This window comes from Amblyomma mixtum, chromosome 2, assembly GCF_055824585.1.
Source record: "Amblyomma mixtum isolate Tamu chromosome 2, ASM5582458v1, whole genome shotgun sequence".
Lineage (NCBI taxonomy): Eukaryota > Metazoa > Arthropoda > Arachnida > Ixodida > Ixodidae > Amblyomma > Amblyomma mixtum.
The window spans coordinates 61,126,247-61,144,834 of record NC_143013.1 but is presented as its reverse complement, the minus strand read 5'-3'; the positions used below and the strand labels follow the sequence as shown (position 1 = coordinate 61,144,834).

General features: G+C 45.4%; 1 protein-coding gene across 1 annotated transcript in view; it reads left to right on the top strand.

Moving 5' to 3' along the window:
• Positions 1-18,588, top strand: part of LOC149359510 (sodium-coupled monocarboxylate transporter 2-like) — a 61,346-nt gene that overhangs the window by 38,166 nt on the left and 4,592 nt on the right. The window contains exons 10-16 of the mRNA XM_089571718.1: positions 1,772-1,860; positions 3,261-3,370; positions 3,464-3,531; positions 3,841-3,927; positions 10,732-10,898; positions 11,808-11,905; positions 16,582-16,697. Coding sequence (XP_089427844.1) covers positions 1,772-1,860; positions 3,261-3,370; positions 3,464-3,531; positions 3,841-3,927; positions 10,732-10,898; positions 11,808-11,905; positions 16,582-16,697 — 735 coding nt within the window. The remainder of the gene's footprint in view (positions 1-1,771; positions 1,861-3,260; positions 3,371-3,463; positions 3,532-3,840; positions 3,928-10,731; positions 10,899-11,807; positions 11,906-16,581; positions 16,698-18,588) is intronic.

Here is an 18,588-nt window from a genome sequence, read left to right as displayed (position 1 = left end):
TTGTGTTGTTCGGCAGAAATTTTGTTGCCTACCTGCAGGCCTTTTTTTTTCGTTGTTCGCTGTTGACAAAGCACTGTGCAATTGTATCCCCACTCCTGCCTTGGCCACCAAAAGGCGGCTGGCAGTATTGAATAAATAAAAATATATAAATTGTTAACTGCATAGAGTTTCGATACTTTGCGATAACATTATGCCTCTATTTCTAACAGTAAGTATTCAGTATATTTGTTGATCGAAATCTACCCCAGATCATCGGCAGCATACCCTGTCCACAAAAGGGAGTGCGCTGAAGTGCAGCTTACTCTCTTTTTAGTGCCATATAGGTTTATTTCTGTTTAGTATAACATTTGGCCCCTACCGATGGTCGCTGCTTGTGTGCTACAAACAGACTCCCGATTCGAGAGCTAAAAGCACGGCGCAATGACGTATGATGCATCGTCTGCATTTTACTTTTATAGTACACAGGTAACTCCACTGTGAAACAGAGCACGGTATTCACATTCAACCTAACGTTACTCCGAAAGTATGAATAAAGTTCAAACTTTTCCTTTGTTCTAAAAAGTAGTCCTCTAGAATGCCCATGAAACATTTTCAGCCCCAGCGCGGAACTAACAGAATTCGTTCTTGTGTACAAACTCACTGTTTCCTTTCATATTAGAACTATACATATGTACACTCGGTGCGCCCACTCGTACGCTGTCAGGTGTTCGTAAGAACTTAACCACGAAGTTATATACAACTAAAACTCTCTAATGCCTGGAGCACAAATATAGGTGCAGACATCTTAATGCAGGCACAGATACCCCCAAACGTAGTAGCGTGGCATTTCTCCTCTCAAGGAGACTCCTTCAGCATGCTTTCCTTGAAGCTCGAGAACTTCTCAGCACTCCCCCTCCCCTCACCCCAAGCACATATTGCACACACATGCACACACACAAGAAAGAGATCCGTCATACACATTCTCCTGGAGACTAAACAAACATCAAAATACACGGTTTGTATTTTGTAGTAATTCATCCTCAATTCGTTCTCCTTTTCTGTCACTGACCATCTCGGCCTTAGATAAAATGGCACACGATATCAGTTCTTACGTCAGAGAATAGAAAGGTAAAGGTAAGAATTTGGAGAAGAATTTTCAGAAGATGTGGTTCTAGGTGAAAACCCTGCTGAGGAAACAAAGCACGGAACCGCGTAGGACATTGGTATTTCCACCTGAAACTGCGGAAAAAAAAAAACACTACGAAACTTCCCTGGTGCCTTCGGATACCCATCGGTTTTCTAATGGGCACATTATTTCCACCGACTTGGGGCTTGGCTCTTCTGGGCTGAAATACTTGGAAAAAGGGCTTTGGCCAAGCTCACCTCTCCCTCGATGGAAAATCTTTCCGCGAAAGACCGAAACCCGTCTTGTGCTGTAGAGCCTATTGTGGCCTATTGAGCCGAGCCCCAAGCCAGGGGAAAGAGTGTACCCATATCATTTATGGGTACCCGGCGGCACTGGGAATCGGACGCCGCACCTCTCACATGGCCGAAACCCTCTATGTTTATCTCCCAGATATTCTCACATGTGGACATCGGTAAAGTAGTTCCCCCTTTGCCCGTTCTACGCTTTGTCACTGGAGACTGAACAGTGAGGGAGAAATCTTCGCACAGTTCAAAGAACTCTTCCCAAATGGCGGCTCGTAAAGGTGCAAGGGTCAGCGATGAATATATTGCTAAAAGAAAATAGGCCTCCTTCTGTACAACTGACCAACGCTTGCGCCGATTCCAGCTTATGCCGTACATTGTACAAGACCTGCTGCGGAACTATCCAGGATTGAGCGGTCTCCTTGTGGCCTCTGTTTTCAGCGGCTCCCTCAGGTGGGTTTGCACGACTGCAGCCTCGGTGTAGCGCAGGTTAAGAGTGAACACTACGAAGAGAATGCCAGTTGATTGCAAAACATCTTATTCGTCGGAAAGAGCTTGGGACTAGGAGGTCGCGTTTAGTGGTTGAGAGTACATAGCCCTCGACTACTTTGTTAGCCCACTCCACTGCCAGAAGAACTTGCGTTCTGGGGTCAAAGCTAGCCAGCATGGTATCCCACCGCTCGAGAGGAGTGGTAACTAGTTCCGGAGGTGGCTCTATTTAGCAGTCCCACAATATGATCGTAGTTGGCTAGTTGGCCGCAGTGTTTACAGTTCTAATTGTATAGATCACGATAAATATGCGCCAAAGCACTCTCAAGATAAGCTGATGCATATTTCGCGCGAAAACAGTGCCTGCGAACGACGGAGATAATGACAAAGAGAACAAAGACAGCCTCGGTATCGCCTACCTCGCCTACCCAGTCTTTCAGGCTGTGATGTTTGAAATTAAAGTTTGAGCGGCTCTTCAACAGGCTGACGAAGGTAGTTTGTATGATTAGCTGTGGGACCATTCTATAGGTTCTGCTGATGCTGAGCAACCACCCGAGGTAAGCCTTATGCATTTCGATGGGAACTCTGTTCTAAAGCAAAAACTTTTAGCATAGTGTATACCAGATACTTCAACCTCTCAGCGCGACCGTGAAATGCGTATGCGCAGACGATTCCAGGGTGCTAGGTGCAACCACTGCTGGTCTGCAAAAGGCCTGCAGGGGCGATCTGCGCATGCGCGTTATAGTCTCGCGATAAGCGGTAGCGCTAGGTCGCACACGCAATTATAAATGTTTCTAATTTTGTCTCTGTGCTGGACCTCCCATAAAACAGAAGGAAATGGTGCAAACAGATTCACGTCTTAGTGATGAGACTGAAGTACATGGGCGTTCTTCCGGAACAGACCGGGTTACTTCTATTTTATAATAGCATAAATTATTTCAACTCGAATGTTTGTCATATACATGCTTGCGGAAAGTAAGAAAGAAAGGAAGACTATCTATGTCACAGTGTTCTACGGTATCTTTGAGGTTAACGCTTTTTTATATTGTTTCGAATAACCTGTTTTTGTTGGCGCTGACTCATTGCTGCTGCCTCCAGTATTGGGACAAGCGCAGTCTCTCACGCAGAGGCGAAAGGCCACTCTCGCGTGCGGCTCCTTTGCTACGCGCACTTCCTTGACAGACTGTAGCTGGAGCTGGCAGTGTCGCCAAGTTTTCAGAAACAGTACCACTGCGGATTCATTTCCATGCTTTGCAGCTTTTCGGTTGAGTCTGCTGCTGGCGTATAGATATAGCGCTTCGAAAGTGCATTTTACTCATTCATTTCGCCCTAAATTTATCGCTGATAAACCCTTTGTCTTGCAGCACCCTCTCGTCGGGCTACAACGCCTTGGCAGCCGTGACGTGGGACGACTTCGTTCGACCACGGGTCACCATGAGCGAAGCCGGTGCGCTCCGACTCACAAAGGCAATGGGTACGACACCTATAAGCCAACCTGCCGCGCATATTTGTACATTCTCTACAGTTCCGTTGAACCAGTGACTAAACTTATTCTCTCCGAATGCAGCCGCAGCCTACGGCCTGCTGTCCATATCCATCGCATTTCTCACTGGTACCATGGAGTCTATCATTCAGGTCAGTCCGCATTCTTTTCCCCTTAATCGAGACAGAGAGAACGAGTTGCGGCCAAATTTCCAGGTCCATATCAGATTTATCTTTTTAAATGAAAGAACTTTCTTTTTCTGTCTATTGTCTCGGTAATGAGATGCACAAACTGTCCCCCGCTTATTCTTCATTGAATGATGCGTCTCTCAAGCACCACGGGTACAGTTCGACTCATCGATGCATCCTTAGATGGCATCCTTAGCAGAGACACTTACATGCACGAAGTATGAGCTATTTCTGTGGTAGGCAAACTCATTACAATGGATTACCCGAATGCAGGCCTCTGCATCGTTGGTGGGTGCCCTATCCGGTCCTCTGCTGGCTATCTTCGTTCTGGGAACTTTTTTCCCTTGTGTCAAGAAAAAGGTGAGTGCAACGAAACGCAACAAATGCCCGCGATTTCTCTCGGAATAACACAACGCTAGAGCAGACAGGCCTGCTCACTGTCGAAAGCGCAAGCATGCGACCAGATAACATAGCAAGCAATGGAGGCTACGGCAACGGATGGAGGGGGCCTCGGGCGGCGCAGAATGCAAGCTTCTTCGCTTCCACGAAAGCCCAGGAGAATGGACAGTTGTATTTTCGGACTCTGTAGATGTCACCAGCACAAAATTGGCTCTGGGATATCTTTCACACTTTGGCGGCAAGTTTTCTGTAGACCTGCTACCATACTGTAGCCAAATATTACAAAATATAGTAATATAGTATATTTTAATGCCAGCGATAGAGTGTAAAGAGTGTTTCGTGGTAAGAAACGTGTTTCCCGAAACTTCATCCTTGCTTCGGGAGCAATGCTGAGTGCGAAAAGGCGAGTGCTTTTGAAAATTCAGACTTAGGACAATTTTTGACCTGACGACGAGATAATGGCACATTAAACACTGGGGCGCCGATCGAAAGAAACGAAGCGGTCGCACTTCGTGGTGCCGAGCGACAGGTTCCTGGTTTCCACGCACGGTAATCCAGGTGGAAGAGCGGTCGAGTTGCCGGCTGGCTGCCCGGTACCATTGCAATGCGTGGCTCCTGTACCAGGATAATAAAAGTTTCAAGTCGCGTGTGGAGGGGTAACCAATGGGACGACAGTTGGTGATCACAAAGTGTTAGAACTGGGCTGTCCGATTTCACCACTCTTTTTTCAAGGATTCGCAAAAAAAAAAACATACGTTGCTTTGCTAGCCAGCAATGCGAATGCGAAGGCATGATAACCGCTGGTCCTTAACGGTACCGGAGTAGATTCCAAGAGAAGGCAAGCGTAGCAGGGTGCGGCAGAAAGTCAGGTGGGCGGGTGAGATTAAGAAGTTTGCGGTGATACGTTGGCCGCAGCTGGCAAAGGGCATGTTTAATTGGATAAACATGAGAAAGTCCTTTACCCTGCAGTGGGCGTAGTATGGCTGACGATGATGGTGATAATGATGATGATTGTTAGCCAGCCAGCTGATATCGATTACAAAATAAATGCATGGCGCCTCACGGTTGTATGGTTTTCATTGACCAATTTTGTCCGACCACGCAGAAAGATTTTTACCTCGAATCCACATCTCGGAAACGGTTGGCCAGTACAATAGAATGAACGAAGGGTGCACAAGGAAGGGCCATTGCCTATCTCATAAGCTACACTACATGGAACTACACGGAACGATTGTGGATCAGCAGATCCCTGGTTTAACCCATCCACATGCTGCATTCTTCGCTAATAGCCTACGTACGGCACCTTGTTCAGATGACAAATGTGACACTGGGTTTCAATTTTACCCTTAATAAATCAGGCTTCATGGTCTTCAACAATAAAAACTGATCAGGTTCTTCCAACACATAGTCAGCAGATACCGGGGGCAGGAGGATGCGGATATCTCAGAGTATGGATAACCTTGAGCAAAATATGCACGGAAAAGACGAACACACCTATTAAGGCGAAAGGGAAGAGTTACGTGGTAGCAATAGAACAGGCGACGCTGTGGGCTGCAATAGGTATAAGGTGCTATGTAGCATCTTGAAAGCAGTAATGATGCCAAGGCTTAAGTTTGGAAACACGGTGTTGTGCATAAGGTTGTAATAAAAAGAGGACTTTGGAGAGAAGCTTGCATTAGCGCTTAGCGCAAGTCTGTAAATCAGGTCAAGCGGTAGATACAGACTGTAAATGGTTTGAAGTCAAGAAAACGCAGAAAAAAATATTTCCGGTGAACGGCTCAGGGAGACAGGAAAACAAATTAGGGCATATAAATATAAACGGAAGCACGGAAGCTTGACTCACAGCTGAGGAAAATAGTAAAAGAACTGATGAGTAAGCACTTAGAAAGTCAGGATATGGCTATAAAGAGCCGTAAACATAGGATCAAAGAGGTAGAACGTGTACACTGGGTAAACTTGATAACAACAAACTCGTGATATGGATCAGTACAGGGTGTGCAAGGACGAAACCAGGAAGGAAACGTGTTATGATAATTAAGACAGTAGTGTGTCAATGTTTGAAGCAAGGTCAGGGTTTCTTATAGCATGGATTTAGAAAAAGACTAGAAACATGACCTGTCGCTTACGCGGTCCTGCTGAGCAGCTCGGTGGACAGCATCCCGGCGATCTTCATAGAGAAATCGAATGTGGTAATCGCACGCTGCCCTAAGTAGTAGTCGAGGGGAAGGTCTAGCGCCTGTCTTCCTCTGTCACAGCTTGCCACAGAGCGCTGTAGGCACGCAATCGTAAATGAGTGTATATAATCACAAGTTGCTCAGTCCCTGACGTATTTCTTTGGGAGGCTCTTCCGGTACTCTATGGGTGCCTACGGTTGGATAATACTTAAGCCAGCACTTATGTTCCGTCCGCATTCAGCAAGGCCACACTGAATTCCTCTGCGACAAACTGTAGTCCGTTTCCGGTTTTTTTGTTAACTAAACAAGAAGCTAATTATAAAACCAAATTGTAAGCTCAAGAATTCTTACGCCTCTGGCTTGCTTCATACTGTCAAACATTAAAAAGCTGATTTTGTTTGCTGTTGTGATTGGCCAGCAGAGTAAAACCGGACGCCGCGGAGCACAGCCCACCGTTTAAAAGTGTTTTGTTTTTTAAGTTGTATCTTACTATAGTTCAGGAACTCGATTAAAAAAGCAGAGGATTGGTCGACGAACATTTCAAAAACTCTTGTGCTTTGGCAAGTTCCGCGATGTGGAATAGTGTGTAATCAATGCATTCTTCGAAACTACGATTGCAACACAGAGGATAAGGACAGCTTTTTGAATACTTCTAAGTGTTGCGTAAACTTCTTAACAACCGTGATCACTATATCGTTATCTTTATTCTGTCTATCCCAACACACGTATGTACATTCAGTGAAGGCGGCATCAACATGGCGGCCATTGCGATCGCCTAATAAAGCTCTAAAGACTATAAGTAATTCTGTGTAAACATGGCATTTTAGAAATACGATAAAAAAGAACAGCATCGTTTTAGAAACATAAAATGAAAATAAATGAGCCAAGTGCACCAAAACAATAAAAAACGATAACAGACTTTAGAAGGAGCACTCAATTAGGGCTGATTACAAAAGTACAGAGAGTACAAAACTACAAAGTGTGATGAATTTTTTTAAAGGATGCTCATGGCTACGTGTTTAAGGGCACAAATACTGTTGGACGTTTAAAAAAATACATGTGTTAAGGTATAGCTCCACCATACGCTAAAAATTACGACGCAGCGACGATGAGATCCTAAGTAGCACGACTACAATACTTCTCTTTGTGTCAGCTATCCTCGCAGTCTGTGTAGAATCGCTTCTGTTCGCATCGTGCCAACAATGATTAATTAATCACTGCGGGCATTAGTGGAGTCATCGTAACAACAGTCGTAACAGGGGGTTTCATTGCTATTTCTTATTGATAAAACACACAAGGCTTCAGCATCCCTGCGTCGTGACTAAAGCTGCAAACAAATATGTCCTGCAGTACTGGATGCAAGCCGGATGACGCCGGAAGCGATGTGTAAAATCGTCTCGACACGTTTGGAGGTTTTCTTTTTTTTTCCTATCTGCCTCAATTCCGACTAGCGGCGATAACTGAATAGGCGGACGAAACGTTAACTTCCGGCAGGTGCGTACGAAACGCTCGCAAACAGACCTTCGGGCCATTTTACAATAACATCTGCATGACGGCGAAGAGAGAGAGAGAAAACAGGCAAGGGAAGAACACGGAGGTTAGCCGGACCCAGGTCTGTTTTGAAATCAGGAAGGGAAAAGTGAAATAAAAGAAAAGAAAATAGAAGGAAAGCAAAAAGAGGAAGTACCTTGCGCATAAAAGCACGCGATTTAGACTAAAAGCAGTTATTTATGCTTGCAGACTTCAAGAACTGCAGCGGGAGTCGACGTTCTTCCTGTTTCAATGACCGATGAGTCAAAAGGCCCAGGGGTACTCGCCTTTGAGAAAGGTCGAGGGTTCAGCCGCCTTAAAGCGCTCTGCATTTCCCTAGCGTCAACGGCATATAGCCATCGCTGCTGGAGTTGTCTGTCAGAACTTAGACCTATCACGAAGATGGCCAGAAACATGGTTGCCTACGTTTTGCTAAGACATACGGGGTGAGTGGAACGGGGAGTGGGCACCACATGGAGAATGATCCACCTGCGGTTACGTAGTCAAAGTATTTGGGGCAGGCGGAAGGTGAGGGCTGAGTTACTGTTCAGCGGTCATGCTGTTGTTGTTGTTGTTGCTGTCGTTGTTGTTGTTGCTTCACAGTGATCCTTTCGTTGAGTTGGTCTTTCGCCCGATCGTCATCGGCAGCTCCCGCCTGTGGCGTCACGGCTGACAACTCGTAAACAATGTCAATCGAATGCAGCGGTTTAAAAGATATGATGAACAAATTCAAATAAGGAAGAGAATGAAACGGAGAAATGAATTCTTGTAAAATAGGACCTCTGCAAGGCGCCGAGCGCTCTACACATACTACCATTATCGCGATCGCAAAGGGAGGCCTGTCGACGGCAATCAGCAGGAAATTTAGCACTGCAGTTAGAACCGCATTTAAAAAGTGCCTGATACTTCAGAAAGCCAACAGTCGCCAAACGAAAGGAAAGCGACAGGATTTTTTGTTTTGTTTATCAATGGGAAGTAAGAAATGTAAACATTTGATGCCTGAAATATAACTGATAAAAAAGTGACAAAAAGAACAACCACATTCCGCCAGGAGCATCCGAACCCCCGACCTCCGCATGTTGCGTACGGTTCTCTGTAGACTTATCTATTTCAGCGGATGTCAACATTCCACTTTCGGGGGTGTCGATGCGTGTAACACAACCTTGCGAGCGTTCACTTGCGAATACCTTGTTTATAAGGGCTGGCATAGAACGTCCTACATTACCGCGAGTGCCACGCAGAGTGAGATCGAACGGTGAGGGTGGCAGCTATGAGAGAAATCTACCATTGTAGATTTCCCCTTAGGGAATAAGGGAATTCCCCTTATTCCCTTCCCCTGTGTAGGGTAGCCAACCGGTATCCTTTCTGGTTAACATCCCTGCCTTTCCCTCTCTCTGTATCTATCTATCTATCTATCTATCTACCATTGTCTGCTCAATAGCTTGACTTCGGTTCTGGCAGTCTTGATGCTATAGGCATCTAAACAGGCGAAAAAAACGCGATGAAATAATGAGACCCTCTCTAAGACCGTGGTTCGGGGCGTTCCCCTTTCAATAACCCACTACTTCTGTATATCTCCGTCTCCCGCTTTCATATGTAAATATTTGTAAACCTGCCTTGAGTTTTATATTCTGTCGGATGAGCTCCATTCGATCTTCTCAGTTTTATTCCTGCGTGACAACCGACCTTCCATCCTAAGCCCCGAAAACATTAATGAACTCCTCGGCAGTTTATGTCTACATCCAGGAAGGGGAAGACATTTATGAAACCAGAAATATTTTTCGCTGGAAAGGCAAAGGGAGTTCTAGAGGAAGTAAGGGTGCATTTTCTGTGACGTGTGACGTCACATAAGGTAAGAGTGATGGGTAGTCACGAGCACGGCGAGCCACTCGCTTCGACACTTCCTTGCCGAGAGGTCTTCCATTATTATGGTCCAGCGTTTTAATGCGAAAGCACTAAAAGCCTCATCGGAGGGAAAACTCGGTGGCATTCGGGGTCGTCCAGCGTCTTCTGTGATGAAATTCGCTGATTGGTCGACGAGGAGTGTGACATCATGTGACCACGTGGCATGTCCGAGCGCTGATTGGTCGACGAGGTGCGCGAATTCGTTAGACCGCGGTACATATCCGAGTTGGCAGCTGGAAGTGGGCAGGTGCGCTGGTCACGTGACATTGCTGGGTATGGTGGCCTTTATTATGGTCCAGCGTTTTAATGCGACAGCACCAAAATCCTCATCGAAGGGAAAACTGCCGCCGCGGTGGCTCAGTGGTTATGGTGCTCGGCTGCTGACCCGAAAGACGCGGGTTCGATCCCGGCCGCGGCGAGTGAATTTCTTTGGAGGAGAAATTCTAGAGGCCCGTGTACTGTGCGATGTCAATGCACGTTAAAGAACCCCAGGTGGTCGAAATTTCCGGAGCCCTCCACTACGGCGTCTCTCATAGCCTTAGTCGCTTTGGGACGTTAAACCCCATAAACCAACCAAACCAAGGGAAAACTCGGCGGCATTCGGAGTCGTCCGGTGTCTTCTGCGATGAAATTCGCTGATTGGTCGACGAGGAGTGTGACATCATGTGACCACGTGACATGTCCGAGCGCTGATTGGTCGACGAGGTGCATGACTTAGTTAGACCGCGCTACATATCCGAGTTGGTAAGTGGTAGTGGGCAAGTGCGCTGGTCACGTGACATTGGTGGGCGTGGTGGCAGGCTCAGCGTTACTTGGCAGGTGCGCTTGGTTGTGTGCAGACGTGCCTAAACAGCTACGCGTATCACGCTAGAATAGAGCGAAAACCAATGCCGTGTGTGTTCCTGCATGCGGAGAGTGCGACCATGTTGCCGTGGTCGCAGTGTAATTAAGTCTCTGCTAAATTTTTCTAGGGGGCTCGGCGGAACCACATCCTTTCCGGGAACTTTTAATGGTCGCGGTCATTTGTAACCCTCCTAATCAGATGCAATGGCTGTCGATGGAGCGGACGTTAGCGAGACTGTCCAGAACGAACGCCTATATGCTATTGTGGTAGACACCCACACGTATAGCACTAACGAACGCTCGCGGCATGCAGGGTGCTCTGGCGGGTATTCTGGTGGCCATCACCATGTCCTGGTGGCTTGCTCTGGGCTCCATCGTGTATCCACGCGACGCGGACGACCTGCCCACGTCCACGGCCAAATGCACCCAGTTCAACCAAACGCTAACGGCTGGATCATTCGACCCGCCACCGCTGCCCAGGTAAGCGAGCGATGCCTTGCTCGCACCGATACGTCTGTAATGGTACCGGGTAGTCAGACGGCGCATTCACAGCATAGTTCATGATCGCTATGAAGATAATGTGAACATGCATTTCGTTTTTTCTTCTGAATGCCTGGCAGTGGTGTACGTTTTTATTATTGGTCTTTTTTCTTTTGCATAAGGACCACCAAAGCCAGCGCAATTTTTCTTTCTAACCTAAAAAAAGGCATCTTCACGCACATTACAGCCCGTGGTTCTTTTAATGAATTGCCTTGTTGCAACGCTTATCATGGTTGCTTAGCGGCTTTGGCGTTCGTACGCTGATCCCAAGGTCGCAGACTCAATCTTGGCCGCGGCGATTGTATTTCGATGCGGCCGAAAACAAAAAAAACGCCCGCGTGCTGTGCTATGTAAACTCACGTTTAACAAACCCAGGTAGTCTAAATTAATCCAAGCCCTACACTACGGCGTCCCTCTTTGCTCATGTGTCGCTTCGGGACGTTAAACGCCACATACCACGTCATACCATACCACACCTTGTCTTCATAAAAAGACGCAGGTAAACTGAGTCGGGAAAGTTGATGCGTAACTTTGCCAGCCTAAACGTTACCAGAACATCTTCAAACCTTGTAGATCTCCTTTCTAATTTCAGTACGCAGAAACACGTGGCTGAGTAGAAGTTAGCTAGGGGCTAGTTCCTGGAATCCCTCCTTCAATCCTCGCGCTTGTATAAATCACACAGAGCAGCACACAAAAGAGGTCCATGTAGGCATAACTTACAGCATGACCTTGTAAGTCGCACTCCGTGTGAGCGTGTTTTCTTGTTCTTATCTGCTGTAATTCTTACAATCACAAGAATCCAATGAGAGAAACACGTAACACATGAGTCCCTTGCTCTCCACCACGCAGTGGCATTTTCCAGTTCTACCACATCTCGTTCATCTGGATCGGCATCGTCGGATTCATGGTGCACATGGTCGTCTCCCTCAGTGTCAGCCTAATCTTCGGTGAGCTCCCAGCGACGCCTCCTTCTGCATTCATGATAACTAAATATCAGGTTATCACAAATCGATAAGCATAACTGAAACCACGTAGTCATTCCTACTAAGGCCGGAGGTGAAGATTGCTCAGTCAGAATAAAAACAACTAGCAAAAGCTTGTTGTTTAGGTTCACCACAGGGCTTTCGAATGGCCCCAAGTGGTCTTGCCTTGGCCATCCGTATAGTTTCGCTATTCCTTGGCTAAAATCCTGTTCCCCTGAGCTAGAACGTACTGATACAGTTCCTCGTATGTAAGTTCCCTAGGAAGATGGAATCAGCTGCTGCTTGTCTTAAAAACTTCTTGTGAAGCCAGGCACTGAAACGCATGCTTTTTCCACAGCGTATATAGGAACCCGCTGGGCAAATTGAGTGTCACTTTCAGCTAGTGCAGTTCCTCCCAGGAAGTGTCACTTTAGCGGTGCAGTGATACGCGGGGAAGGCAAATGTCCGCAATTTATGTCGCGACTGTCAGTAAAGCTCATGCGTGCTCAAAAATTTTTGAAGAACGCGACAATTTCTAACCGAGATTAATTGGTTATTACTAAGGGCTACTGTGATTTATTTATTTTTCCATTAATTTACATATTTGTTTATTATTGGTATTTTACGTTTTGTTCACGGTAATAAGTACTGAGCTTCAGTGTCGTGCAATTTGTCGTTCCAAGATGAAAATTATGATTGGCTAACACGTACGCTTGGCAAAAATTTCACTTTTTTTTTCCTATTCACACATATACAGTAGGCTATGGAAGTCCCAGTCTTCCGCAGAGCTTGTCAACTCTCTATTTTCCGGCACACACTCACAAGGCCTTACTGCTTTCACTACATATTAAATATTATAGGGCTCTAACTGGCTTCTTTTGGTAAATAAAACCTTTTCCCGAAACTTTTTATAGAATATTAAACAGTTATAAGTCTAGAGAGGCAGAAAGTACTCAAACACATTGCCGCAATATAACAGATTTAGTTTTATTCAAACTTTCCAACTTATTGTTCTTTTTTAAATGCAAAATAAATAACTCGTTTTATACCGCGGCAGTAGCTCCGCCTTCGGGTGCGTTCACTTCAATCACCGGAGCACCGGCATCGAGACAATGCACGTGGAAAGCGTGAAGTGCGTTCAAGCCCCGCAAAAGGGCAGCGCGTTTTGAACGAGTGTCACTAATTTTTACCGCGTGACACTGCCGGAATGAGACTAACACAGTGCGTCCCTCTCCAAAACTGACACTAAATTTTCCCGTTTGAAACGAGTATAAAGCTGCCAACCTCACGTGTTTCGCATGAACGAAAAATACCTTTCTGTTTATTCCTCCCTCGGCCCAGTTCACCGAGTAAGCGTTACTGCGACACGCCCTACATCCCATTTTTCTAGCCCAACACAGGGCTGTGTAATTTTCGCCGTGGTAAACTCAACCATGGGAAGCACAGAATACAATGAGAGGCAGCTTTTCACATGAAAGGTGAACATCGCTTTGATTACTGCCTTTAAAGGTGCACTGAAGAGGATTCTGAACTTGTCTTTTTGCCGCGGGAACTCGATCTACACGTTCCTAGCATTCTTAGAAACTGCAACTTATTGCCCTGTATGGCCGATTTCCCTAATTAAATCGAATTAACGTCCGGCTCCCGCCCTTTTTTTTGAATTCTGCCTCGTACGATGGGCGGAGTCGACCAACGCGTGAAGTTCCTTTCAGCCAGCTCCGTGGAGGCTTTGCTTTCGCTTTATTTTGTTTTTTAGGTTTCCATGAATAAATAGTTTCATTCGCAAATAATATAGCCGCAAAATCAGCCCGCGGAAAGAAACAAAACGCGCGGACTATTTGCTACTACGGACTACTACGTATTACTCCGCCGATGGCAGAGCGGCAAGCCGCCACGCGACTGGGTGAAAGGCACTCCACGCGTTGGTCGACTCCGCCCACCGTACGAGGCAGAATTCAAAAGAAAGGGCGGGAGCCGGCCGTTAATTCGATTTAATTTGGGAAATCGGCCATACAGGGCAATAAGTCGCAGTTTATAAGAATGCTAGAAACGTGTAGATCGAGTTCCCGCGGCAAAAAGACAAGTTCAGATTCCTCTTCAGTGCACCTTTAATCATTAAATAAAAAAATGCTTTCTCGCAGGCTTTTCTGGAAACAAAAGCCCGATGGGATATAAGGACCACTAATCTTTAAACGGCGAGATATATTTTCACAAAGAAACAATGAGCAAAACGGAAGAGATGAGCATAGGCGCCAGCAAATGAAGGAATGTTTACTGCGGCAATGATTTAAGCATCTCATTCCGACCCGCTTAAGACATAGTCAAGCTTTAAGTTTTCACGTTGCACTTCGTTTCACTGCTTACTCTGCCTCTCTCCTCTTTCCATTTCTCCGAAACCTATTTATTACCGTACTCCAGAAAGGAGTTGATCAGTTCGGCACTCAGTGTTTCTCTGCGTGTCATCTCGTCTTCTCTTACATGTCGTTTCTCTTTATTATTTATCACTATTTGTCCCTCTTCGTTCCGAATGTGCGATATCTGCGTACCACTGAGCATGTTTTAACCTTTTAGGCTGAAAACTTAGCGTAAATGGGCTATTGAGCAGGCCGGGTAACCGACACCAGGATTACTCCTAAAGCTAATAAGAACCGAGAAAGAAAAGCATCTAATACAGCAATCGCAGCAATTTTCTACCTGTTGTCATGGGTGACTAAAATATCCCACAGGCGTTTCATACAAATGGCTCTAATGGCTCGACTTTAATGCTGGGATACGGTAGATTTTACTTTGGAAGGTAAACCAGACGGTCACATATCCCATGCACAGAATACAAACAGAAATTATATTGAGATTACCAGAAATCTACACTTGGTTTTCTGTTTCCGGAGCAACTGAAAACAGCCCGAGAGAGGATATAACCGGCAACTAAAAGAGAAACGTCCCAACATAACCTCACACTGCGGGCCACCTGGCTAGCCCTGAAAATAACACTGACAACTTCCTAGTCCTCATTTTTGCAAGCCACTGCCACAGTAATGGAAGAAATCAAAGCAAAAAAATTCTTCAATGACTGCATCTAATAACTCAGTGTACTGCTATGAGGAAGCATACAGCTGCAATCAAAAGGAACTGGTACACGTCGTTAGTATGGAACCTGTGATGGCTCCCCCGCCGGTCAGAGGGAGGCATACAATTTTTCTTTTTTATAAGTTTTTTTTTTCCTCTCGGAGTGTGATCAATGTAACAATTTTTCAAGTTTTGTGCAGAAGTTGCCTCGTGAATGAGAACTAAACAGAGAGTTGATACCAGTAACTTAAAGCAGATTTCTTTTCATTTTGCGGCACTCAAGTTCTTGGCATGCAGAATGAAATATATATACTAATCGGAATTCGTCTGAAGCTAATCGTCCTCTTAAAACTACTTACCATGTATTCCATGTTTTTCAGTGTGCAGGAAAACATGACCTTTGAAGCTTGGTTTCTAAACGTCACTGCTGCTTCTGTCAGTGTATGCCTCGCATTCGAATCAGCTTCTCGTTCCTCGGCTGACCAACATGAGTGTCTTCGAAGCCTTTTGCATACATGTCATTGTTTTTTACCTTTACAGGTTTTTGTTTTAAAATCTGTCATAGATGCGTCGGTGAGGTCTGGTGAGCTTGATTGTGCAGCAAAGCGGGCATACGTATGCCTAATATTTATCGATAATTAGGCGAAATTAAACTAATTAACTTATAAACATTTGTATTTTTATTTTAGAGTGTAGGGTTATATTGCGAAATTGATGGCCGTAAAATGAAAGGTGAGCTCTGTTTTGAAATATTATTAATCTGAAATGTGATTCGAAATATCGGAAGTCAGAAATATGCTTTTGAAAGCTTCTTTAGTTGGTTTTTAAGCATTTCCTAACTCTAAATTACCGTCCACGACGTTAATTTAAGCCCTTTACGACGGTAGTTTCGATACCAACGCGGGGTATCGTCGCGGAAATTAAGTTAAATTCTACATCATCAAATACACCCATTCCACTTGTGTTTGCTGCATAAAAAGTTCGAGAGACTCCATTTTATAAGCACGCAATTCGGGAAAGCCATCTCAACGAGATTTCAAAATGCGTATTTTTGCGTTCGATATTGTGAAACATACCGCCGATCAATCATTAAAAAACAGGACTCGCCTTCGATGTTGACAGCTACCAATTTTGCAATATAACCTTGCTCCCTGAAATCAAAAATGAAAAGTTTGTTAGTGAACTTAAGTTGATTGATCGTCTAATTATTGATCTGTATGAGGTACATAATGTCCGTCTTGATACACAATCCAGCTCAACAAACAGCATCGACGCTTCTCTCATAGTTTGCAGCATAAAAATCTGCAAAATGTGAAGAAAAAAATTAACCGTCTATAGGCGGCCCGTTCAAAATGGAGAGCTAGAAATACTATGTGCTCGGCTCAAGATGGTGGGCAACCCTTGAACATGTTTCGTGTCCATCTGAAAGTGAAGTCCGGAGCCCCAGTGAAGAGACACGTGGTTTAGGATCCAGTGCAAAGCACACGCGAAACGAGCAGTAGAAGAAATGGAGGAGGAGCAGCACACATCCGCGGAACTTCACGAGAAAGAATATTCATGAAGTGACCGAGTATTCCCGAAATTCTCCCGTGCAGAACGAAACGAGAAAGAAGAGGTGAACCCCAAGCTAATCTGCCCCTTCGTGCGGCAGTACATGAGCAACTACGTCAAGAAGGGAACCGCCAACGGACTCAAGGAACCACTGGCAGCGGTGAGAACTCTTGTTAATACGACGACCGTGAATTGTTCTTTCACGCGCTGTAAATGTAGGGATACGCAATAATTTGGTGGCGTGTGCTCGCGAGTACGCTGCACCGTTTAAACATTCGTAGCCTACGAGCAGCGAGGTGTTGCCATGACTACACCGCTACGACAGAGGTTGCCCTGACATGTTGTCACGGCAGGCAGAAAAACGATGTGATGGTCGCCATGAGACAGGCAAAAAAAATGCCGTAAGGACCAAAGGCACAAAATAGCAACATTGTCGATGGGCTGTGACGTTATTTACGGCACCCACTGCGCACTCTCCAAGTCGTCTTATATTGGTGACTATTACCAATGTGCGCATGCGCAACTATCGCTTAGCCAGCTGTTTGCGACAACTCAGTAACATGTATTCAACAATTTCATCAGTCCTTAATGCTACCAACGCAGATTTTTCTGTACCAGATACATGACCAGCATTCTTGGGCAAATATTTTGAATATTGGAATATGGTAAGGCATTGTTATGGAAATAATGAAGAATGGTCCATTCTCCTTACGCGTAGCAAAAACTTTTAGTTTTTAGTTTTTCCATCGCTCGCATCAAGCGATTTAGATTGCCTTTGAAAACCAATGGGGAACGCTTTTGACAATAGGAAAAACGTTAATAGCAAAAAAAATGTAAACCTGCTGACGGGAGATCTGCGGGTATGTTAGTTGTTAGAGGAAAATATTACAAGGTATAACAAAAATTGCATTCATAAAATGTTCTTGTTTGAAAATGTTTTTGTCCATAATTGCTGGGTATGACGTAGACATACGCGCTAAAGCGAATGCATATAGGCTAAAAAAAATGGCTGTGGCTTAGCTTGGTTAAGCCCGGTAATTGCGAAAGCAATATCCGTAGCTACGCCATGATTCAGCTGGTAGTGTAGCTGGTGGTGGTGCTTGTGGTTAGACTTGTGGTGATGCATCGGTTATACAATACAATCCAATCCAATCTAATTCAATCCAATCCAATGAAATTCAATCCAATGCAATCAAATCCAATCCAATCCAATGCAATGCAATCCACAGCAGCTACCAAGCGCGGCCTCGCCTCGCGACGGCACAAGTTCGAGCCTTACTCTTGCAGCTGTGACGTCACACCGCTAGGCGCGCTGCGCGCGGCGGGCGCAGGAGTTAGGCAGCAGCTACCAAGCGCGGCCTCGCCTCGCGACGGCACAAGTTGGGCCCCTGGTTTTTGCGGCAGATGGTATGACGTCATAGCAGAGGTCAAGCTAAAGGTCAATGGTAGCTACCGCGGCCTCGCCACGCGAGGAGCTGAAAGTGAAAGTAGTATTGCTTTCGAAATAAAAAATTCTGTTCCGCAGTGCGCATGCATCATACGCTATTTTAGAACAAGCCGACGCTTAAGTTCAGCGTGCGTGGCGTGGAAGCCATTCAAGGTGAATTGCGTTGCCGACGTATCAACGCTCTTTAAAGAGAGGTCAACCTCTTAAGAGCGAGCTCGCTGTTATTGCTGCGTTTTTCGCTGCCTTCATTACCTGCACATGACGCATCAGGGTTTCCTTTTTTATCTACTCTCCAAAAAGGCAAAGAATTAGCGACTAATTAGCCCCTTTTTTATTACTTCCGCAGTTCAGCCACTTCTAGGCCTTTCAATGCGGATAGTTTTGTTGACAGGAAGTTATTAATGTTCTAAACATCGGATGGCGTCCCTGCAGCTTACGAAGTCGAATGTGCATCAGTATGCGATGTGATAGAAGTGCTGATGTGGCACACACCATTAGGTCGCCTGAAGTACTGGCATACTGTGTATTGAGTCATAATTGCTGTATTATAAATCTCACTAATTGGTAACAACAAGCAAGCTTGCAGTCATAAATAACCCAGCTA